The sequence below is a fragment of the Pituophis catenifer genome, unplaced genomic scaffold (assembly GCF_029215685.1).
Source record: "Pituophis catenifer annectens isolate HBS135680 unplaced genomic scaffold, rPitCat1.0.hap2 SCAF_1, whole genome shotgun sequence".
Taxonomy (NCBI): Eukaryota; Metazoa; Chordata; class Lepidosauria; order Squamata; family Colubridae; genus Pituophis; species Pituophis catenifer.
This window is the reverse complement of record NW_027256881.1, coordinates 13,905,234-13,929,277: the sequence shown is the minus strand read 5'-3', so window position 1 is coordinate 13,929,277 and position 24,044 is coordinate 13,905,234. Positions and strand designations below refer to the sequence as shown.

Below are 24,044 nucleotides of genomic sequence, written 5' to 3'. Positions count from 1 at the left end.
AATAATTTGCATGTCGTATTAACATCGCATCATCTTCCTTATGGCCATTTCAATCACATCGATGGAAGAGCTGAAATAGATTCAGCATTCGTTTCTTTTCAACAGCTGTGTAACTTATGCATTGCAAGACTTCACTTAGAGGGCCATTAAACATCACAAACCAAAGATATTGATAAAGCCAGTCATAGATGAGCTATCAAAGCTTCCCGGGATTCCACCACTGTTAGAGTCCTGAGCTCCAGAGGGGTCATGGCATTGTCGTCTTTGTTTATTCAGAATCAGCAGAAAAGCCTCCTGGAGGACAATTAGCTTGATAGAAAGGTGGCCCCATCTGGTTTAGATGTGATGAGAAATTGCACCCTATCTAGATGTCATCACAATGAGGGGCCTAGGTCATGTAACTATGATCAAGAGCAGACCCTCCCACAATACATCCCCATAGTAGGTTCAGGTTAGGTAGGCATCAAGAGGAATTTCTGACTGTATGAGCTATTAGCCGGTGGAACAAGCTGCCATCTGAAATATTTTCTCCCTTGCTGGAAGTCATAAGAGTTTGAATCAGAGGTGGGTTTCTGCAGGTTCTGACCAGTTCTGGAGAACCAGTAGCAGAAATTTTGAGTAGTTTGGAGAACTGGTAGTAAAAATTCTGACTGGCCCCACCCCCATCTATTCTCTACCTCCCGAGACCCAGCTGATTGGGAGGAAATGGGGATTTTGCAGTAACCTTCCCCTGGATTGGAGAAGGAATGGAGATTTTACAGTATTCTTCCCTTGGAGTGGGGTGGGAATGGAGATTTTACAGTATCCTTCCCCTGCCATGCCCACCAAGCCCCGCCACGCCCACTAAGCCACACCCACAGAACCGGTAGTAAAAAATGTTGAAACCCACCACTGGTTTGAATTGTCACTGGTCAGAAATGCTTCAGTGGATCCTGCGTTAAACAAGATTTGAAGTATTATGACCTCTAAGGTTTCTTTCTATTCTGTAATTTCTGTTTTCTCACACTTTTTCAATTTAGGAGGCTGTTAGTTTGCCACTTTTAGGGGGGAAAAACAGTCCATATCCCTGTTTTGATCACCCTTTTTATCAACGTGAGATGAAACTCAAAACAACTGAGTTTTTATTATACCTGCCGTATTGTTGTACTTTTCTGGAAATGCATACATGATTTGTAGTATATCTAACCAGGGGTGGATTCTACTTACCTTTACTACTGGTTTGCAATGGGGCCGTGTGCGCGCTTTACGCATGCGCAGAAGCTTCCTGATGATGTCGGGGTTGGTAGGCGGAGCCTCCCGCCGGTTTTACTACCGGTTCTATAGAACCGGTCTGAACCAGAGCCTTGGTACTACAGTGGTTTAAAGCACCCTGTTATTAACACAGCTGCCTGCAATTTACTGCTGGTTCGAATCTCTCCAAGGCTCAAGGTTGACTCAGCCTTCCATCCTTTCTAAGGTAGGTTAAATGAGGACCCAGTTTGTGGGGGCAATAAGCTGACTTTGTATAAAATATACAAAAGTATGAAGGCTATTGCTGAGCACATTGTAAGCCGCCCTGAGTCTCCGGAGAAGGGCGGCATATAAATCAAATTAAAAAAAAAAAAAAAAAAAACCAGGGGCAATACATCACTCTATCTAACCCAGTATTACTGATAATGACAGAACCAGCTCTCCTGGATTTTAGGCACATTCCTTGACATACCTGGAAACGTTAAGACCGAACTTTAGATCATGTGCATGGAAAAGAGGCATTCACCTCTGAGCCCCATTACCTAATTATGGATCCAAACTGAAAAATGTTCCAATTGGTAGTTCTACCTGTATGCCGTTTTGGTATATCAATTCCCTAAAACATTTGTAAAAAGACACAGTTCAGCAGACATAACAGGGCAGTATTTCATTCACTTAAAATGCTTTTGCCAACCATTAGTCTATCTATGAACATCCGCTTTGGACAAGTCTATTAATAGAAAGCCTGATCATAGTTCTAAGTACTGAAAGTTACACACAGTTCTCTAATATCTTAGCCATACAGTGCAATCTTATAAGGTCATCACTTGGCAGTAACTTCACATCTTTATCTGGGTCCCAGCTGCCCATGGAACCAGTCCAGATAATTTGGACTTGGATGCAAAGTTTCAAAAAATTTAGCCACCATTCACTGATTTCAGAAAGGTGTATCCCTCCTTTTCTCACCATAAAGTTCTGAGATTTCAAGCTCAGATTTCAAAAGTTCCTACTCAAACTTTTAGACATGTATAAACAAACCAAGATTTGTATTAGGTCTAGCTCCAGCTACTGTGCTTTTTAGCCATGGCCAGAAAACTCTTAGTTTTAACTAGGTTTTTCCTGTTCTCGCTTTTTAATCTAGTCATCAAAACTCTAAAATTTCTTACTCTTGTGTTCATCATATAGAGATCCCTCTGAGCGGAATATATTTTCACATAGTTGTTGGAAAGACTGCAATATTGGAACCATTAGGAACAGTGGTGGGTTTCAAATTTTTTTACTACCAGTTCTGTGGGTGTGGCATGGCTTTGTGGGCATGGCTTTGTGGGCGTGGCAGGGGAAGGATACTGTAAAATCTCCATTCTCACCCCAATGCAGTGGAAGGTTATTGCAAAATCCCCATTTCCTCCGATCAGCTGGGACTCGGGAGGGAGAGAATAGATGGAGGTGGGGCCAGTCAGAGGTGGTATTTACCGGTTCTCTGAACTACTCAAAATTTCCACTACCTGTTCTCCAGAACTGGTCTGAACCTGCTGAAACCCACCTCTGATTAGGAACATTTATTTATTTATTATTGTATTTCTTTAGAAAATTTAGGAGCCATGGTGGCGCAGTGGTTAGGATGCAGTATTGTAGGATAACTCTGCTCACTGCCAGGAGTTTGACTATGACCGGCTCAAGGTTGACTCAACCTTCCATCCTTCCAAGGTTGGTAAAATAGGCTGACTCTGTAAAACGCTTAGAGAGGGCTGTAAAGCACTGTGAAGCGGTATATAAGTCTAAGTACTATTGTTATTCCTACTCCTATTTTTTTCACCTGTTCTGTTTCCATTTGATCCATTAAAGTCTTCTGGCTTGGAGAAAGTGAACTATGAAATGAGAAACAAGGTTTCAAAAAACACCTTCATCATCAAAATAAATAGATTAGAAAATACAGCTACCGGTATGCTGGGTTTTTTTTTCCTCTGCAAAAAAAATCACAATAAATTCTTATCTATCAAGATCGAATCTTTCTGAGCCAAAGCTGTATCACCCAGTATCTGAGGTTTACTGGAGTAGGAACATTAAAAAATATAGAGAAAGTCCCCACCAAACAGCTCAGGGAGGTCCAGATGTATGCAACAGTGTCTACAGAATGCCGACTGGTGAAAGGAGAGAGAAGAAAAGTTGGCTGGCGAGGCAATACCATGAAAGAGGATTCACCTAAAACCAAGCGCGCTGCAGAATTTTGCTCCACGTCCCACTTGTGTAATAAGATCCAACAACAATCCCGCCTGATGCCATGATCTAGTTCAAATATCATCTACAACTGTTCACAGTGTATTTGCTCTCCTACTTCTATCGTTGATATGTTCCAAGAAACCTTTTGGGAAAAAGAACACATGACTTCTCAGTTATATTTGGTGACTGAATTTCTGCAAGCAATTAATTTGCTCTCTTGCTTCTGCATATTCTCAGGAGTCCCTTGGATAAGGGACTGGCTTCTGCATATTCCCCGGAGTTCCATCAATTATTGTTGTTTTACATAATCTTGTCAGTAGAAGATACTTTCAAAATGGAGAGTTCGATCTATTCCAGTTGTATGCCAACAGTTAGCAGGTAGACAGATCGTAACTTCTGAATATAAGAAATTAAGTTTCAAGTTTGTTAAAAATGAATAGAATAACAGAGTTGGAAGGGACCCTGGAGGTCTTCTAGTCCAACCCCCTGCTTAGGCAGGAAACCCTACACCACTTCAGACAAATGGTTATCCAACATCTTCTTAAAAACTTCCAGTGTTGGAGCACCAATAACTTCTGGAGGCAAGTTTTTCCACTGATTTAATTGTTCTAACTGTCAGGAAATTTCTCCTTAGTTCTAAGTTACTTCTCTCCTTGATTAGTTTCCACCCATTGCTTCTTGTCCTGCCCTCAGGTGTTTTGGAGAATAGCTTGACCCCCTCTTCTTTGTGGCAGCCCCTGAGATATTGGAATACTGCTGTCATGTCTCACCTAGTCCTTCTTTTCATTAAACTAGACATACCCAGTTCCTGCAACCGTTCTTCATATGTTTTAGCCTCCAGTCCCCTAATCATCTTTGTTGCTCTTCTCTGCACTCTTTCTAGAGTCTCAACATCTTTTTTACATCCTGGTGACCAAAACTGGATGCTGTATTTCAAGTGTGACCTTATCAAGGCATTATAAAGTGGTATTGACACTTTTTATTGTTTATACTTCTATACCACTTCATAGTGCTTTACAGCCCACTCTAAGCGGTTTACAAAGTTAGCATATAGCATATTGCATATTAGCATATTGCATTAGCATTAGCATATTGCCCCCAACAATCTGGGTCCTCATTTTACCCACCTTGGAAAGATGGAAGGCTGAGTCAACCTTGAGCCGGTGAGATTTGATCTGCTGATCTGCTGAACTAGCAGTCAGTTGAAGTAGCTGCAGTACTGCACTCTAACCACTGCGCCACCTCGGCTTCATGTGATCTTGATTCTATCCCTCTGTTTCTCCTAGTTCTCCTAGCCAAGTAAGTTTCCTTTGTTCTTCTCAATTTATGATGTGATTCTGGGCTCAGATTTTTGGCTAGTTCAGGTTCTGGGACAGCTGACTCAGTCTGCACCTGTACCAGTCTCTTTGTTTAATCCAGGGCTGTCAAACTCCCAGCCCGCGGGCCAGATGCATCATGCGCTGGCCACGCCCACGCCCGTTTTAGCGAAGGGAGGAAAACCCCCGATAATGTCATGTGACGCAGCTGTGATGACATGCGTTTGACATCCCAGATTTAATCCCTGTGGTGCAGACTGAGACTCAGTCTGCTCAAGCTAAATCTGAAGACTCAGACAGAAAAACACACAGATTCCCTAATTCCCCTGTTTTTTATACCAATATTAAAATAATCTCCAGTCCAACTGTTAGTTTTGGAACAATGAATTCATATGATGGTGGTGATGTGGTAATATATCTCCTCCTTTCATGTAGAGGTAATCATTGATTTATGATCCCATTGAGCCCCATATTTCTGTTGCTAAGTGAGACCGTTGTTTTGAGTTTTGCCCTATTTTACAGCTTTTCTTGTGGCAGTTGTTAAGCGAATCACTGCAGTTGTTAATTTTAATTAATGTTAATCTGTTTTTTAATAGTTTTTTAATAGTTTTTAACTTCTATATGTATTTGTATTTATTATGGCTGTTCACCGCCCTGAGTCCTTCGGGAGTAGTATACAAATATGAAAAATAAATAAATAATAAATAAATAACATGGCTGTAAAGTGAATTTGGCTTCCCCGTTGACTTTCTTGTCAGAAGGTCATAAAAGGTGATCGCATGACTCCAGAAACCGCCATAAATATGAGTCAGTTGCCAAGTGTCCAAATTTTGATCATGTGACCATGGGATGCTGCCACAGCCACAAGTGTCAAAAGCGCCATTGTAACTTTGAAAAGTCACTAAACGAATGGTTGTAAGTTGAAGACTATCTGTATGCCATATTTACTCAGCCCTGAATTTAAGATGATTCCCTACACCAGAATGATTTTAAAAACCTAATCCCATTACCCTATTTTCAGTGACTCACCTTAAGATTTGACTATTTTAAAAATAAATTATTCAGGGGGTAAAAACCTAGTTTATGTTTCAGGTAAGCACAGTATCCATCCATACCTTAATTTCACCTTCTTTAATGGTGTCCAACCTGAAAAGATTCGTCACTTGATTTACTAGAGTGTTTTTTTAGTCCTTTGCTTTTATTCCATGGGGCTGCCCTTGGGATGCGTCCAGAGGCTCCAGCTAGTCCAGAATGCAGCCGCGCGGGTAATTACGGGGGCTTCTCGATACTCCCGTGTAACACCTCTCCTGCGTGAGCTGCACTGGCTGCCGGTGGCGTTCCGGATTCATTTCAAGGTGCTGGTGCTTACCTATAAAGCCCTTCATGGCTTAGGCCCGGGGTACTTGCAGGACCATCTCCTGCCGCTCTCCCATCGACCCGTGCGTTCTCACAGTGTGGGCCTCCTCAGGGTGCTGTCGGCCAAACAATGTCGGCTGACGGCCCCCAGGAGGAGAGGGTTCTCTGTGGGAGCCCCGACCCTCTGGAATGGATTGCTCACCGAGCTCAGGACAGCCCCCGACCTCCTTTCCTTCCATCGTGAGCTGAAGACGTGGCTCTTCCGTCAACTCAACTGATCCGTTTGGGTGTACACTGTTATAATTTTAAACTGTTTTAATTGGGGTGTTGATTTTAATTTTATTTTGTTGTGATTTGTATTGGAAATTGTCATTTTGTAAGCCGCCTTGAGTCCCTCGGAAGAAAGGCGGCATAAAAATAATAAATAATAAATAAATAAATAAATAATACTAATAAATAAATATATTCCACAGCTCTTTGAAATGTATCTTTGCTTTATTATGCACTTATAACGTAATAGAAGAACAGAGTTGGAAGGGACATTGTAAGTCTTCTTGTTCAGCCCCCTGCTCAAGCAGTCCAACCGTATATAGGTAGTCCTCAACTTATGACCACAAGGGAGTCCAAAATTTATGTTGTTAAGTGAAAAATTTGTTCAGTGTGCTCTGCCCCATTTTACAACTTTTCTTGCCACAGCTGTTAAGTGAATCACTGCAGCTGTTAAATTAGTAACACGGTTGTTAAGCGAATTTGGCTTCCCCTAGGGGTGAAATCCAGCAGATTCTGACAGGTTCTGTAGAACTGGTAGCGGAAATTTTGAGTAGTTTGGGGAACCGGTAAATATCACCTCTGGCTGGCCAGAGTGGGGTGGGAATGGGGATTTTGCAATATCCTTCCCCCAGGAGTGAGGAGGGAATGGGGATTTTGCAGTATCCTTCCCCTGCCACGCCCACCAAGCCACGCCCACCAAGCCACACCCACAGAACCGGTAGTAAAGAATTTTGGATTTCACCACTGGCTTCCCCCATTGACTTTGCTTGTCAGAAGGTCACAAAAGGCATAACTCCAGGATCCTGCAACCGTCATAAATGTGAGTCAGTTGTCAAGCGTTTGAATATAAATCATGTGACCGTGGGGATGCTACAACGGTCTTAATAATAAATTAATTAATTAAATAATTTTTATTAAACAGTTTGTCTTTAAAAACAACACAAAAAACAATCACACATATATAAAAACAAAACACGTCAAAATGTAACGTATTGAACATTACATAACATTAATGGTAATTTTACAGCATTTCGAATCAACTTACATACTTTGCTTTTGTAGTTCTCTATTCTATCATTTCTATTTACTATTCAATAGTAGAATAATCTACTATTAGATTATTCTAATAGTAGAATAAAGTAGAATAAGCATTACTCCAACATATATTTATATACACATATATAAAAAAATGGTCTTAAGTCACTTTTTTCAGTGATGTTGTAACTTTGAATGGTCACTATATGAACTGTTACATGTCGAGGACTACCTGTAGCATGTCAGACGAAAGGTTGTCCAATCTCTTTCTGAATTTAACTTTTGTTCTGTGAATGGTTCAGAGATTCAGAATATCAGAGGGTGTAGAAGTACAATATGCAAGTAAATAAATAAAAATGTTTAGCCATAGAAAGCTAAATATTTTAGCCTCACCTTATTCACATGCATTTGCAATAGAGATGAGGTGTGCCACTTCCAAGAGTTAATTTGTAGTGGAAAGTGTTAAAACTTCAAGGGATGAGATTGCTAGAAAATTCACATCAACATGTTGCCTGGCATAAGGAGCAGTTGGAGTGTATGGCAAGAAAGGAGAAATTATGTCACTCTAAATCCCTCACTGTTGGGTATACTAGCCATAGGTATCTGGTAGAAGCCTGGATGACATCACAATCATAATTTGCATGATGATCAACATGATGTCGCTTTCTTTTTTTGCCTGTCCTCCAGGCACAGATGGCTGAGTTCTTGGCTGTTGGAGATCTACAACACCTGGAAGGTGGCAGATTGATCACCGTCATTATATGGTACTACAGGCATTTTATGTGCCTCTTAATCCTTTTTAAATACATTTGGATCAGCCCAACACAAGCTTGTTTACACAGAGCCATGCTTTACCTGTCACTGGTATCTCTGCAAACCAAAGCACACAGTGTAACACTGAATAATCCACCAGGATGATTTTATCCGCAATGTTTCTGGCCTGCAGCCAAGTCACCGTTTTCTTTCCAATAATTGCTGGAGGCTGGGGATGGGGGTGGGGGAATCCTTCCCCATAAGAAGATGAAGGAAGAGATATAATTCCATGTAGTTCATGTACTACACATCCGTGTACATTTTATTTTGGGAGCACTGGTTCTTTTGCAAATGTTGGCAACACTTCCATCTGCTCTCACATTATGTTTTTTCATGATAGAGGATAAGTGCCATAAATTGCATAAACATGGCAGGTCTTAATGCAAAGAGTTCTCCGAGGTCCCTATGGAATGGAAGAAACATGCTATCTTTTGAGGTTAGGAATTTGAAAGTGTATTTTGGTTTCCTAAATGTTTTCTGTGGAACGCGGTGGCTCAGTGGCTAAGACGCTGAGCTTGTTGATCAGAAAGGTCAGCAGTTCGGCGGTTCAAATCCCTAGCGCCACATAACGGAGTGAGCTCCCGTTACTTGTCCCAGCTTCTGCCAACCTAGCAGTTCGAAAGCACGTAAAAAATGCAAGTAGAAAAATAGGGACCACCTTTGGTAGGAAGGTAACAGTGTTCCGGGTGCCTTTGGCATTTAGTCATGCCAGCCACATGACCACGGAATCATCATCAGATAGAGCTGGCTCTTCAGCTTTGAAACACCCCCTAGAGTCAGGAATGACTAGCACATATGTGCAAGGGGAACATCTTTACCTTTACCTTTATAAGTTTTCTATATAAAATGTTTCTTAGCAAAACGATCCATTCCCAATCAGGCTCTCTTCAGGTATGCTAGATGCAACAGCCAGCTCACTGAAACCCTGACTGCCACTCTTATGGACATGTTTTACACTGATGCACATATCCGTGACTCAGTGGTGGCTTAGAACCCTCTAATGCAGAAATACAATTAGAGCAGGGGTGTTAAGCTCAAGGCCCACGGGCTGAATCCGGCCCACGGGGTGCTTATATCTGGCCCATGGGGCCAGCCTGGAAATAGCAAAGGACCGGCCCACGGTGCCTCTGGCAGCCAAAACAGGGCCTGGACAGCCTCCTGCAGCACCCTGCTGGTCAAAACAGGGTGCAGGGGGGCTGCACACGGCCCATCTGCACCCCGTTTTGACCCTTAGGGTGCTGTAGGAGGCTGGCCAGGCCGAAAATGGGCATGGGAGGACTGCATGCACCTCCCGCACCCCGTTTTGGCCAGCAGGATGCTGCAGGAGGCATCCATTTTGTTCCCCCCCTCCTTGGCCGGCCCGCGGAGGAGAACTACAATGCAGATCCGTCCCTCAAAGAAATCCAGTTTGACACCCCTGATCTAGAACATTTAAATCCCAAGAAACAGACCACTCCTACATACAAATTTATACTCTTGCACCTGACTCTTAATACCTTTAATCTGTACTAATTTGACAAGAAGGTATCTTAGTTTCCAACCAGAGGTTCCTCCCTTTAGGGAAAGTCCATAAAGCATTTTTTCCAAATAAGGGACACCCTTGGCTGAAGGCATCCGGTACAAGACACAAGAGTGGCAAAACATATATTGTGGCATCACAGTGCAAACCACCGCTTGTCCAACTCATGTTGCAACATTGCATGTAATACGTAAGTCACTTGGTTTGCAGTGAGATGTCACAACACACGTTTCATCATTTGCCCCTTGTGTCACCCTTGCAGAGACCAATGCATTTGGCTTTTGAGTGATGTGCTATAGATTGTACTCTTAGAAATAGTTTGGGTCAGAACAAAAATACTTTTTTTAAAAAAATTAACTATAATAAAGAAATAAAAATAATGGAAATAGAAAACAGAAATCATTGAGGGTGTTCAAAATATAAAAGTTACTTAATTTTTTTTAAAAAGGAAAAGCTGTCTGCCATTCCTTTACGGGTAATACTGAACCAAACTACGCCGACTTCAGTCTGACCTAAGCATAGTACATAAAATTATCTGTCCTTCCTGTCAATGACTACTTCAGCTTCAACCACAATACACGAGCAAACAATAGATACAATCTCAAGGTAAACTGTTCCAAACTTGATTGCAGAAAATATGACTTCAGTAACAGAGTGGTCAATGCCTGGAATGCACTACCTGACTCTGTAGTTTCTTCCCCAAACCCCCAAAACTTTAACCTTAAACTGTCTACTGTTGACCTCACCCCATTCCTAAGAAGTCTGAAAGGGGCGTGCATAAGTGCACCAGCGTGCCTTCCGTTTCTGTCCTAATATTCCTTTTTACTTACTCTTTTCATGTATTCAAATTATGTTTATACTTTTACCTGTTATCTTATATATGCTTGACAAATAAACTTATGATTATGTATCACTTTAGTACTTCAAAAACTGATTAAAATTGCAGTTGATAAGATTTAACAGTCAAATTAATGAAAAATATAAGAATTAACAAGAATTCTAAATTAGTACTGTTATGGTCAATCTTTAAAGGGGCTTTAAAGTCATCTGAATTTCAGCTGTGACAGAAATCTGTGTGCAAAATTATAGTCCATAAAAGGTCTCAAAATTAAAACTAATATTCAGATTGCTGGTTACTTTTGACATTGATACATACTCCCAAAATTAAGTTAATAATTCAGCATATACAGCGTCCCTGTATTCAGAAAGGAAGCCACCTTTGTCTAAAAGAATGGTAGTAGACAAAGTCATCAGTAAGTAAAGCAACTGTCATGTTGACAGGATGCAACACCCATGTTTCCACTTTGTCCATCAAGGTGTAGCATTTAAGCCAAATTTGGCTGCTCTTGGATGATTAAATGGGATCAGATATAGTTAGCATTGGATGGAAGGCTTCCAGGAAGTTCCAGGGCAAAATTTAAAAATTAAATTAGAATAACAGAGTTGGAAGGGACCTTGGAGGTCTTCTAGTCCAACCCCCTGCTTAGGCAGGAAACCCTCTATTACTTCAGACAAATGGTTATCCAACATCTTCTTAAAAACTTCCAGTATTGGAGCACCAACAACTTCTGGAGGCAAGTTGTTCCACTGATTAATTGTTCTAACTGTCAGGAAATTTCTCCTTAGTTCTAAGTTGCTTCTCTCCTTGATTAGTTTCCACCCATTGCTTCTTGTCCTGCCTTCAGATGCTCTGGAGAATAGCTTGACTCCCTCTTCTTTGTGGCAGCTTCTGAGATATTGGAACACTGCTATCATGTCATCCCTACTGATTCTTTTCATTAAACTAGACATACCCATTTAAAACAAGATGGTGGCATTGGTAAGCCAGAAGCCTTCTTAGCTCAGGGGAGATGATACCTTTTCACAGTTTCTCTCGCAACAACATGAGAAAATATTTTCTTCTACCTTGTTGAAACCAGTACAGGTGCATTACTGTTTTCACATTGTCAACTTGATTTTATTGTTACCTTCCATCTTGCAGAACATTTGGAGTTATTTGTTTTGCGACAGATGGAAAGCCAGACTGCCTGAATATGAGAATTCAATTCCTGCTCTTCCCCGTAAAAGCGAATTCCCCATATTGATCTTATTGCCATCGAAACTAGTGGAATTTTGATTTACGAATGAGGAGTGGGAGAAGTGGTCACTAGTCAGAAATGTGCCGCCCTCTATGTTGTCAAAAGCACAGCTAGCTGAACTTTATAAGTTAAGGCGTCCCTCAGCTCTTCCCACTAGGGAGGCTTCAAATAGGACTTTTAAAAATCATTGTGGCCTAGCGGTCGACTGGAAGGTTGGCAGTTCAAGACCTAAGCTTGGTGTGACGGGGTGAACTCCTGTTACTTGGCGCAGCTCCTGCCCATCTAGCAATTCGAAAGCATACAAATAATCTTAATTTAATGACCTCATAATCCCGTGTGGGGTGGAGTCTGGGCAACTGATTGGAGCTTAGTGTTTACTGGCCGGATGCCCTTCCTGTCGCCAATGCAGAGTTATATTCAGCAGATATATTCTCATCGTGCCTAGAGAGAGAAATATCTGCCTCTACCTAGGATCGAATTCACAGCCTCCTGATTGTGAGGCGAGAGCTCCACCTCTAGGCCACCGCATCATTCCAGTTTGAAAGCATGCAAATGCAAGTAGATAAATAGGTACCACTTTGATGGGAAGGTAACAGCATTCCATACACCTCAGTGTACAGTCATGCTAGCCACATGACCACAGAAGTATCTTTGGACCATTTTTTGGCTCCCTCGGCTAAAAAATGGAGATGAGCACCACTCCTTAGAGTTGGATACAACTGGACAGGGGAAACCTTTACCTTTACCTTTGCAATGCATGTACCTGATAGGGGTTTGCAGCTCTTTGGTTATGAAGCCAAAACAGTGCACCAGGGTGGGAATGAGTCCATGCAGAACACCTGTTGGTGCCTCCATACAGAAGTGATGCATTGTTTGGGGCTTGCATATAGGTCGTCTTCAATTTATGACCTGTTACTTAGCAACTGTTTGAAATTATGACGGACTCCCCAAAAGGTGTTTATGACCCAGTTCCGAAGTTCCAATGGCTGTCCCCCCAGGTGGTCACATGACCACATTTTGGGCACTCAGCAACCAGCTCTGACTTCAGACTGCCTTTTCTATGATTCTTCCTGGTTCATCCCATTCATATCTGTCTATCTGTCAGTAATAGATATTTGCCGGTAATAGACTGTCAGATATTGCCTGCATATGATGCACCAGAGACTAGAAGGGGTTAAGTCTTTACAGACATCACATGTGACTATATCAGCCAATGAATTCTCTTATTGGACTCTTACCTAGAAACCACTTGGATATCTTCCCCTTTTTTTCCCTCTGTCTCATCTATCTCTCAGCGAGAAAAACACGTGAACTTCTCTCTCCTCTCAATATCTGAGTCATACAGTCAGGGTTAAAATGCAACAGGACACCCTGCTCATTATTGTATGCATGTATATATTTGTAAATAATAAAACAACCTTTTGAACCTGAAGCTGTATTGAGCAAATAACTTCCTCATAGAACCAAATGAGCACGACCATCAATATATATCTGATATAGACTATCCAAACCTAGAATAAATACTGTGTAGCCAAATTGCCTTCATCATCATTTCATTGCCCTGATGGGCTCTTTACTGATAACACCCTTTGAGGTTTGAGGCCATCGGCACCCTGTTGCAGTCATAATTATGCCATGATGTCATCATACTGGTGACACAAATTACGCAATTTTCATAACATTGTGATGAGTGTGGCACTACTTGTCTCTCTATTTCCCCTGCAGATATCCCTCCCTGCAGCTTCAATATTTGAGAATTACACAATTTTTACAAATTTTACAGTGTCTTCAGGTTTTCAGAGGACACATTTGTATGTATTAACTCAGTGGTGGGATTCAACATTTTTTACTACCAGTTCTGTGAGCATGGCTTGGTGGGCGTGGCATGGCGTGGTGTGGCTTGGTGGGCGTGGCAAGAAATGGCGATACTGTAAAGTCTCCATTTCCTCCTGATCAGCTGGGACTCAGGAGGCAGAGAATAGATGGGGGCAGGGCCAGTCAGACCGTGGTATTTACCGGTTGTCTGAACTACTCAAAATTTCCGCTACCGGTTCTCCAGAACTGGTCAGAACCTGCTGAAACCCACCTCTGGTATTACTCCATCACGAGGGGTGCAATATATATTCACATGGGAGGCCCATGCATGTTCCCAGTATTCAGAATATCTCTTTGCTAAAATTTGTCTGGTACTGGCAGTGCAAAATGTTTCGCTTTTAGGAACACCTGTTCCAATTTTGCAGCTCTTTGGTACTGACAGTGCCAATATTATGTATTATTTAACTTTTGTGTGACTAATTTCATTATGATGATTTGTCAGATTTTTTGCATGGGTAACTTAATCGTGTTCACAGAAACATAGAAAACTGATGGCAGAAAATGATCCAGTGGTCCATAGATTCTGCCTTTTGAATTTTTTGTTTGTTCTTGTTTTCTTTTTAATTAATTAATTTTTAAATTATTAATTATTACTTTTATTTATTTATTTTACTATTATGGTGCATCACACAATCAACCAGTTGTTCGGACTGGATTTGACATTTTTACCCACCTATTACTTTGTTTATGTTGTATGTATGTATGTATGTATGTATGTATGTATGTATGTATGTATTCAATTACACAGCCTTAAGACTGAAGCCAGCATTGAAGACCAGAAATTGAGGTTTGACTCTCAGGGCATCTCATCTAGTTAAAAAAGGCACAAATCTTTCTGATTGCATTCACAATATAGGCTTACACACCATTTACCTAACTTTCATCGTACATATGAAGTCACACTAAAGTATAAAATGGTCACCTGGATTATGTTCAGTAAATCATAGAACAATCAAACCCATTTTAAGCTTGGATCATAGAGCATAGAATCATAGAGCTGGAAGGAAACCTTGGAGGTCTCTTGGCAGGAACCTCCTACCTTCCCAATGAAATGGTTTTCCAGTCTATTTTTGAAAACCTCCAATAATGGAGCACCCACAACTCCAAGAGGCAAGCTATTCCACTGATTAATTGTTCTCACTGTCAGAAAATTTCTCCCTACTTCTAGGTTGGATCCAGGGTTGGGATTCAGAAGTTTTAGTAACCAGTTCTGTGCCCGGTTGCTGGGTGGGCGTGGCCATGGTGGGCGTGGTCTACTTGGCCTCCTGCACCACGGGGGGGATGTTTTCACCCTCCCCAGACTCCGGAGGATTTTTTTGAGCCTCCGGGAGGGCAAAAACGGCCTACCCTGGGCTCCAGAGGCCCTCCGGAGGCTGGAAATGGGTCCGTTTTCAGACTTCCAGTACTTCCGGTAGGCCCGTTTTTCACCCTCCCAGAGCCTCCGCATGGCCCCTGCACTTACCTGGCATTTGAAACGGGCTGCGTGAAGACTCCTGGGAGGGGAGAGGAGGGGCAGCCAGTCCTTGCAACAACTGGTTCGGTGAATCAGATTAAAATTAACATCCGGTTTTCCCAAACCAGTCCAAACCGGCTGAATCCCACCGCTGCTTGGATCTCTTTAGCAAGCTTCCACCCATTACTTCTTGTCCTGTCCTCAGGTGCTTTGAGAATAAGTCAATCCCCTCTTTGTGAAAGTACTGGAAGACAGTTATCACATTCCCCCCTAATCCTTCTCTTCTCTAGGCTGGATCTACTTAGTTCTCTCAACTGTTTATCATACAGTTTAGCCTCCAACCCTTCTTCCCTTACATGTGAAGTGAACCCAGCCAAAGCCAGGAAAGAGCAATCCCAAACTCTAACGGCTCCTTTTGCCTTTATCAGCTTCTTTCGATCCAGCAGTAAGTTTCCTCTGGTTCTAGGAAGAGGTGGAGAAGAATAAACAAAAGCCTGTTTTGCCAAGGAGTGGATGGGGGAAGGGGGAGCTGCCTTTAGATTGCAACAGAGCCTGGAAAACCTTGTCAAGGTTACAGGTCCCATTAAGGCATTAAGCAATGTGCTTCTGGAATACGCTGCAGGGAGAAAAACTAATATACTTTAGTTAATCGGTAAATATGCACCTTCCATTAGGGCTTCCTGATCTGAGCTATTAAAATTGGGATGATCATTAGAGGGTAGATTTTGTGGCTCTTCCCTGCTCCTTCATGGTTCTCTGGAGATTACAGTCAGATCAACTTTTCACCGCCCGTTGATGAGTTTACCTTCATGTTGCTGGTAGGAACTGGAACAAGAGCCCTGGAAGAAATCTGGAAGGTTTCAGTTAACTTACAGGAAGCAGATTTCGTGGAAGAGGAAAATGTCCGCTGTTCAGGCAAGCTGTTTTGCTTTCATGGTAATTGACAGGACATCAGAGATAAATTTAGTCTGGCCACCGTCCTGTTTCTCTCAATACTCAGCCTGTACATTTGGATATGTGAGACAAGCAAGGTTATGCAAAAGCATGTTGCAATGTTATTCCATATTCCACCCTGCCAGAGATTGGAGGATTTTGGAGTGTTGGGAATAGAGGTGCTTTTGGATCTTGGACCATCAAATTATTCAGACTAGTAAGAACGGAAAGAGATTGCTAAATTATCCAAAAAGGGTTCTCCAAAAAAGCGGGTGGATATTCTTTAAAATGCCAGCTATGCTGGTGTAACAATGCTTATAGTTTACATGTCATAAGAAGATATTGTAGAGGAGGAAAGGTACAGGAAAGGGCAATTGTTATTATTAAAGGAATGGTTTATTAAGAAAGACTTTGGGGGTGGTTAATTTGGAGAGTTGGGTCAGAGTGTGGCATGGAAAATGGGGAGAAAAGAACTGTTAGGACTCCAATTCCCCCACTGAAACTAAATGGTGGGAGATTCAGGATCAATAAAAGACAGTGCAAGCAGTTGTGAATTATCACTGGTTGTTTAGCAATCATTCGAAGTTATGACTTTCGTCTTCAAGGAAAAATTTTAAAAGTCTGGTTCCTCTTGAAAAAGCACTTTAGGACAATCATAACCTGGATGATTGAAACTCTCTATAGATTGGGACGCGGTGGCTCAGTAGCTAAGACGCTGAGCTTGCTGATCGAAAGGTCGGCAGTTCAGCGGTTCAAATCCCTAGTGCCGCGTAACAGGGTGAGCTCCTGTTACTTGTCCCAGCTTCTGCCAACCTAGCAGTTCTAAAGCACGTAAGAAATGCAAGGAGAAAAATAGGGACCACCTGTGTTGAGAAGGGAACAGTGTTCCATGCGCCTTTGGCATTTATCCGGCCACATGATCACGGAGACATCTTCGGACAGCGCTGGCTCTTCGGCTTGGAAACGGAGATGAGTACCGCCCCCTAGAGTCGGGAACGACTAGAACATATGTGTGAGGGGAATCTTTACTTTTTTATAGAGAAGACACAAAGCATTTTCAGTTGGAAGGGATTGGACAATATTTCATCATTCCCTCCTTTATGGATTGTTAAATGGAAACTTTTTTTAAAATGGAGGAAACAAGACTGGGAGAATCTGATGTGCAGTCTCGTCTCCTCTAGGAAGATCCAGTTCATCCGTTATGGACAGCCACTTCTCTGGTATAGGGTCTACTACTTGAGCAAAGGGTTGGATTAGAAGACCTCCAAGGACACTTCCAAATCTATTACCCTGTAACTCTGTATCTGTAACTTAATATATATTCCCGGCATACATGAGGTGAGAGGAGTGGTTATCCAAAGTAAACATTTCTTGGTGGTGGCGTCCACTTGTAGAATAGCCTCCTCCTCTTGCCTCTAGAGGTCAGGATTGCACCGATGTTGATATATTTTTATAAACAAGGTGGTCAAAACAGTTATTTCTCAGAGCTTTGGAATGTGATGTTGCTCAACAATGGACTGGTGATAGTAGCTTTAAATGACTAACATTTATTTTATCACAATGTCCTCGTGATTATAGCTTCTAGCTGATCTCTCCTTACCTTGCAGATCTGGAGTGTTAGAAGTAGACTCTCATCAATGCAACTTCCCCATTTCAGAATACAAGGGAACTGTGCAAAATATATTTCCTGGTGCATGTGTGTGATTCTCTGTGTGAGAATGGGAAGAAGACTTGTGAAACCAAGTATGAGATTGGTGCATACTTTGTAGGGAAAGATGTAACCAAGGGACGACCTACTCCTGCCTTCTTTTTATTTTATTTTATTTTTATTTTATTAATTCAATTTGTATGCCGCCCCTCTCCAAAGACTCAGGGCGGCTCACAATGCATTTAAAATCATTATAAAAAACATTTAAGAATTAAAAACATTAAAAACATTAAAACTCATTCACGCCATTCATGGCCGGATCTCACCGGATCGCAAGAGCGAGATCAACAGCCCCAGGCCTGCCGGAAAAGCCAGGTCTTCACCGCTTTTTGGAAGGCCAATAGGGTGGGGATGGTCCGGACCTCAGGAGGTAACTGGTTCCAGAGAGCTGGGGCAGCCACAGAGAAGGCCCTCCCCCGCAGGCCCGCCAGCAGGCATTGTTTAGCTGACGGGACCCGGAGGAGACCAACTCTGTGGGATCTTACCGGTCGTTGGGAGTTATGCGGTAGAAGATGGTCTCGAAGATACCCTGGCCCTGAGCCATGAAGGGCTTTAAAGGTAATAACCAACACCTTGAATTGTGACCGGAGACCAATAGGGAGCCAGTGCAGCTCGCGGAGAATTGGTGTAATGTGGGTGTAACTAGGTGCACCCACGATAGCTTACGCGGCTGCGTTCTGGACCAATTGAAGTCTCCAAACACTTTTCCAGATGTGTAGGAGATTTCCAATCATCTCCTCCCAGCATGATTTATTTTATTTTATTTTATTTTATTTTATTTTATTTTATTTTATTTTATTTTATTTTATTTTATTTTATTTTATTTTATTTTATTTTATTTTATTTTATTTTATTTTATTTTATTTATTTTGTCAAGCATATATAAGATCACAGATATAAGTATAAACATATATAAAGCATATATAAGATCACAGATATAAGTATAAACATGATTATGAATACAGGAAATGGATACAAATAAAAGGGGACAGTAGGACAGGGACAGTAGGCACGCTGGTGCTCTTATGCACGCCCCTTACAGACCTCTTAGGAATGGGGTGAGGTTAACAGTAGACAATCTAAGGTTAAAGTTATGGGAGTTTGGGGAAGTAACCACAGAATCAGGTAGTGCATTCCAGGCATTAAGAACTCTGTTGCTGAAGTCGTATTTTCTGCAATCAAGTTTGGAGCGGTTTACCTCAAGTAACTAAAACTAAATGATATTTAGTTTTGGAGGGCACCATGTTGAAGAAGACAGCTAGAATCTACTCATGATGGTAAGATTCCCCCTCAAATAGCTGTTTGCTTCTGCAACAGCTGAAAAGAAATTCTTCCTTCCTGTACAAAAACTGGGGTTCACTTTCTGTGGTTTAAATGCACTGCTGGGAATCTAAGGGCTAGCTTTCACTCCAGTTAAGGGTAGACGAGATAGGGCATTCATGGATTATTTCAGTGTGAATTTTCCTAATTGTATGCTTTTCAGCTAATACACATAATCTTCGACTTACGATCACAACAGAGCCCCAAATTTTTGTTGCAAAGTGAGACACTTGTTTAGTGAATTTTGCAACCCGTTTTACGACCTTCCTTGCCACCGTTGTTAAGTCAATCACTGCAGTTTATTTTATTTATTTTTATTTATTTTATTTGTATACCGCCCTTCTCCCAAAAGGGACTCAGGGCGGTGAACAGCCAAAATTAAAAAACATATGAATGCAAAAGTTAAAAGAATTAAAAAGAATTAAATCACTGGCTATCCAATTTAAAACCCCAAATCCATAAAATTTAAAATCCCAATTAAAAAACCATTTAGGCTAGGCCGGCTTGATGGAATAAAAACGTCTTCAGGGCTTTACGGAAGGTCCGGAGGTCCGGGATCAATCGTATTCCAGGAGGCAGCTCATTCCACAGGGCGGGTGCCCCCACAGAGAAGGCTCGCCCCCTGGGGGCCGCCAGCCGACATTGCCTGACCGACGGCACCCCAAGGAGGCCCTCTCTGTGAGAGCGTATTGGCTGGTGGGAGGTTATCGGTAGCAGCAGGCGGTCTTGCAAATACCCTGGCCCTAAGCCAGTAACACCATTATTAAGTGAATCTGGCTTTCCCATTGATTTTCTTGTCATAAATGGTGATTACATGACTCCAGGATACTGCAATGGTCATAAATTGAGTCAGTTCCCAAGTTTCTTAATTTTGATGACGTGACCATGGGAATGCTGCAACGGTCGTAAGTGTGAAAAATGGCCCTAAGTCACTTTTTTCAGTGCTGTTGTAACTACGAACGGTCACTAAATGAACTGTTGTAAGTTGAAGACTACCTGTATACAAACCAGGATATACAGTAGTTCTTCAGTTTAAAACAATGCATATACAAAAAATGCACACTAATATATGAGAGAGAGAGAGAGAGAGAGAGAGAGAGAGAGGGAGGGAGGGAGGGAGGGAGGGAGAGAGAGAGAGCAGGATAGGCTAAAATGCAAAATAATGCAAACAATAATACTTCCTCCTGCAGGAGATTAGAGATTACAGCAGAATACAAAATGAACAATTAAAAACAATGCTGAATAAAATCAGTTAGATAAAATGATCCAAAATAAAGCCACCTGTTGTAAAACAAGACAGCAATAGAGTAATTAAAATGCAATAATAAAGCATTGTATTTATTTTATATATAACTATCATGTATTCTTAGTAAAAAATAACATTTTGTATTTTTGAACGCATTAAATTGCATGTAGAAATACGTAGTTGGTGCATAGAAATTTTGGTACCCTCTTTTTATTTTTTAAAAAAATAAAATCTCAGTCAAAGAATAAATCCAGTTTATGAATGGAGAAATTGAGAGTCACTCCTTCCTACCCATAGCCCTGTGGAATGCTAGCGTGAATATCCAAAGTGTAGAAGCTATAATGGAAATATTGACACAGTCTTGGTCAGCTGAGGAATGTCCAGCATTTTGGAATTTGGAAGTAAGAGCTGGCTTTTTACTGCATCCAAAGAAGTCAATGATTTACTGTGGATTATTAATCCTTCATGTCTTCAGGATATCAGCAGTTTCTGAGTTCAAGTAGACATGACTTCCTCATTATTTTGGCTTCTGATCCTATTGGAAAATTAATTTAGACTGTATGTGGGATGGAGACGGGCATAAACCCTGCCCTAATATTTTCAAATCTTGAACATTCCTGATTTACGCCTATAAGAGATGGATTGTTCACAAGAAATTAATATAAACACCACAATTCTGGTGACATCTGCTGGTTGATTGAATTATCAGCTCTCCTGTGAGCTGGAGAGTTGAGCAATTCTTTCATTAGAAGTAACCCAAATGGTCAAATAATGTCTGTTCTGTGGTTCTTGTGCATAAAAAAGCAGAAACTTAATCACACAGACACATAAACCACCTTGACTTTTTACTCTCTTTTATGGACATCTCTGTGACTATGAAAATGTTCTGCCCCAGCTACGGACCCCAAAGAACGTAGCACACACAAAGTCCATTCAAACCTTGGTTTACTAAATAAATCAGTCTTTTACAACAACAGCTGTTAATTAACTGCATTAACAGCCACCAAGAATTCAAAGAATAATAACTGAAAGCTTACTGTGGTTGGCAGAATGCCCAGAAGCAATTTGCAGGAAGCTGATAAGATAAGCAAGACAAGACATGAAAGTATGTGAAAGAAGTTGTTCCCTGCAAATTGCTTCAGTCGGCGTTCCTCCTTAAATAGGCTAAGGGAGTGGCCAATTAGCCCCAAGCCTTACTCTCGAGGAGACCTCTTCCTGAGGAGCAACTCCTGCCTTTTGGCAGCTCTGAGCGCCTGTGCATCGAGAAGAGGCTCCTTCTCTTCGTCCTCTTCACTTAAGGGAGCTTCTGGAGGTTCTGAAGGCGCTGGCTGAATCCCCGCCTCTGGCGCCACATCTTCTCCAGCCTCCTCATTGTCTGACTCGAGTGCCAGCTGCACAGGCTGCTGGCACAGCACCACACCAGCCTCCTCGCTGTCTGAATCAGCTACTAGCTGCACAGGCCGCGTACGGGCCACAACATAAACTGTTTATCAGTGGGCTGGACATTGGATTCTACTTCAACTGACAAAATATTATAGAGTACCTGAAAATTTTTCCTGTTTCATTGACTTCAATTAGAGATGGAGTCCCCCCACCCCCGCCCAATGATTTTACTCTGCTAGTCATTGCCAACCATAGGGGTGGTGCTCATCTCTGTTTCAAGGCCATTGAGCCAGCGTTCTCCAAAGATATTTCCATGGTTATGCAACAGCATTTCCACTGAAGTGGTACCTATTTATCTACTCACATTTGCATGCTTTCAAACTGCTAGGTCCGTGCTGGCGAACCTATGGCAAGTGTGCCACAGGTGGCACTCAGAGCCCTCTGAGCATACGAGCTGTTGCCCTAGCTCAGTTCTACCGCACATGCCTCCCGCCAGCCTCCCGCTGGCCAGCTGATTTTTGGGTCTCTGCTGTACATGCCCGGGGGGTGAAGTGCATGTGGGAGATGCGCGTGCATGTGGGGAGGCAGGGGGAGCACAATACAGCACGCACACATGCATGGGGGGGTGAGGCGCATGCGGGGACATGCACGCATGCGCAGGGTGGTGTGCATGCGGGGGCACGCACGCGTGCAATGGGGGCAGTGCACACAGGAGGGTCGCACGTGCATTGTATTATGGGTGCGCAGTGACGAAAAGGTTAGCCATCACTGTGCCAGGTTGTTGGGAGCTCACTCCATCATGTGACGCTTGGGTCTCAAACCTGGGTTGCTGGCTTTCCAGCTGACAAGCCCAGTATCTTAACTGCTGAGCCACCACGCCACCTTCATTAGAGATGAGAAGTCACAACATATAAAATAAATAAGGGGGGGATTAAAATATGAATAGATACTAGATGTTAGTATTGTTCTTACTTCAAGGAGGTCTTTTAATGGATTAAGTTTTACAAGATGCTGGAGATCTCATCCCCAAATTTGTTGACTTGAGGCTATTTATTCATTCATTCATTCCCAAAATCTTTCAGAAAATCTTCAAAGATTTTCTTTGTGTGAGATTTGGGCAACATTTATATATATTACTAGCTGTACCCGGCCACGCGTTGCTGTGGCCCAGTCTGGTGCTTCCACTGGGCTAAAAGAGCGTGGCTGAAGTTCCAAACTCTCCATGAACATTTGGTGGGCGTGGCCAACTCAACGTCATTCACTTTCATCAGTCACATGACAGCCCCTGAGCCACACCTACCCAGCTGGTGATTAGGGCAGAGAACTGCCCTAATAAAGAAAAAACAATGGGAACCACAAAATCCTCCCTCTCTGTTTCCCCCTCTCTTTGTATCTCTCTATGTCTCTCTCTCTCCCCTGTCTGTATCTCTCTATGTCTCTCTCTCTCTCGCCCCCCTTTGTATCTCTCTATGTGTCTCTCTCTCCCCCTCTCTGTATCTCTGTCTCTCTCCCCCCTCTGTATCTCTCTATGTCTCTCTCTCTCCCCTCCTGTATCTATGTGTCTCTCTCTCCCCCTCTCTCTGTATCTCTATGTCTCTCTCTCTCCCGCCCTCTCTCTGTATCTCTCTCTGTCTCTCTCTCTCCCACCCTCTCTCTCTGTATCTCTGTATGTGTCTCTCCCCCCCTCCATCTCTCTGTATTTCTCTATGTCTCTCTCTCCCTCTCTCTCTGTTTATCTCTGACTCTGGCCTGGCCTCTTCTGCATCCCCCGCCATTGCCCTTACCTTTTCAGGCCAGGCCTTCGCAGCTCTCCACACCACAGCAGAAACTCGGGGGCCCTCTCCATCCTCCCTACACAGATGTTCTCTGGGGGCTTGATGGGGAGATGCATAGCAGGGAAGGGAAGGGAAGGGAGGGAGGGAGGGGGTGCGGTGGGGGTTCGAGGCTGGTTTGGGCTTTCCGCCTGAAGGAAGAAAGCGGCAAAGCCAGGAGCCACACACACCCCACTGGACCCCTGCTGGGCAGTTCTCCTCCCCTGCCTGCCAAGGGCAGGGGAATGATTAAATCCCTGGAATCAGCAAAGGACCGGCCCATGCAGCGGTGGGATTCAAGTAATTTAACAACCGGTTCTGTGCCCTAATGATTTCTTCCAACAACCAGTTTGCCAAACTGTTCAGAAAGTTAACAACCGGTTCTCCCGAAGTGGTGCGAACTGGTTGAATCCCACCACTGGGCCCATGGTGTCTCTGCCAGTGAAAATGGAGCTCAGGAGGGTCACAGGCGGCCCTC

The 24,044-nt window shown here is 42.6% G+C and overlaps 1 protein-coding gene across 1 annotated transcript in view; it reads right to left on the bottom strand.

Annotated features, from left to right (window-relative positions):
• The window catches only part of UBE2G1 (ubiquitin conjugating enzyme E2 G1), an 87,370-nt gene extending 72,174 nt beyond the window's left edge, over window positions 1–15,196 (bottom strand). Inside the window, exon 1 of the mRNA XM_070932073.1 lies at window positions 15,175–15,196. Within this exon, the coding sequence (XP_070788174.1) occupies window positions 15,175–15,181 (7 nt within the window). The 5' untranslated portion in view covers window positions 15,182–15,196. The remainder of the gene's footprint in view (window positions 1–15,174) is intronic.
• Between the last annotated feature and the right edge of the window lie 8,848 nt (window positions 15,197–24,044).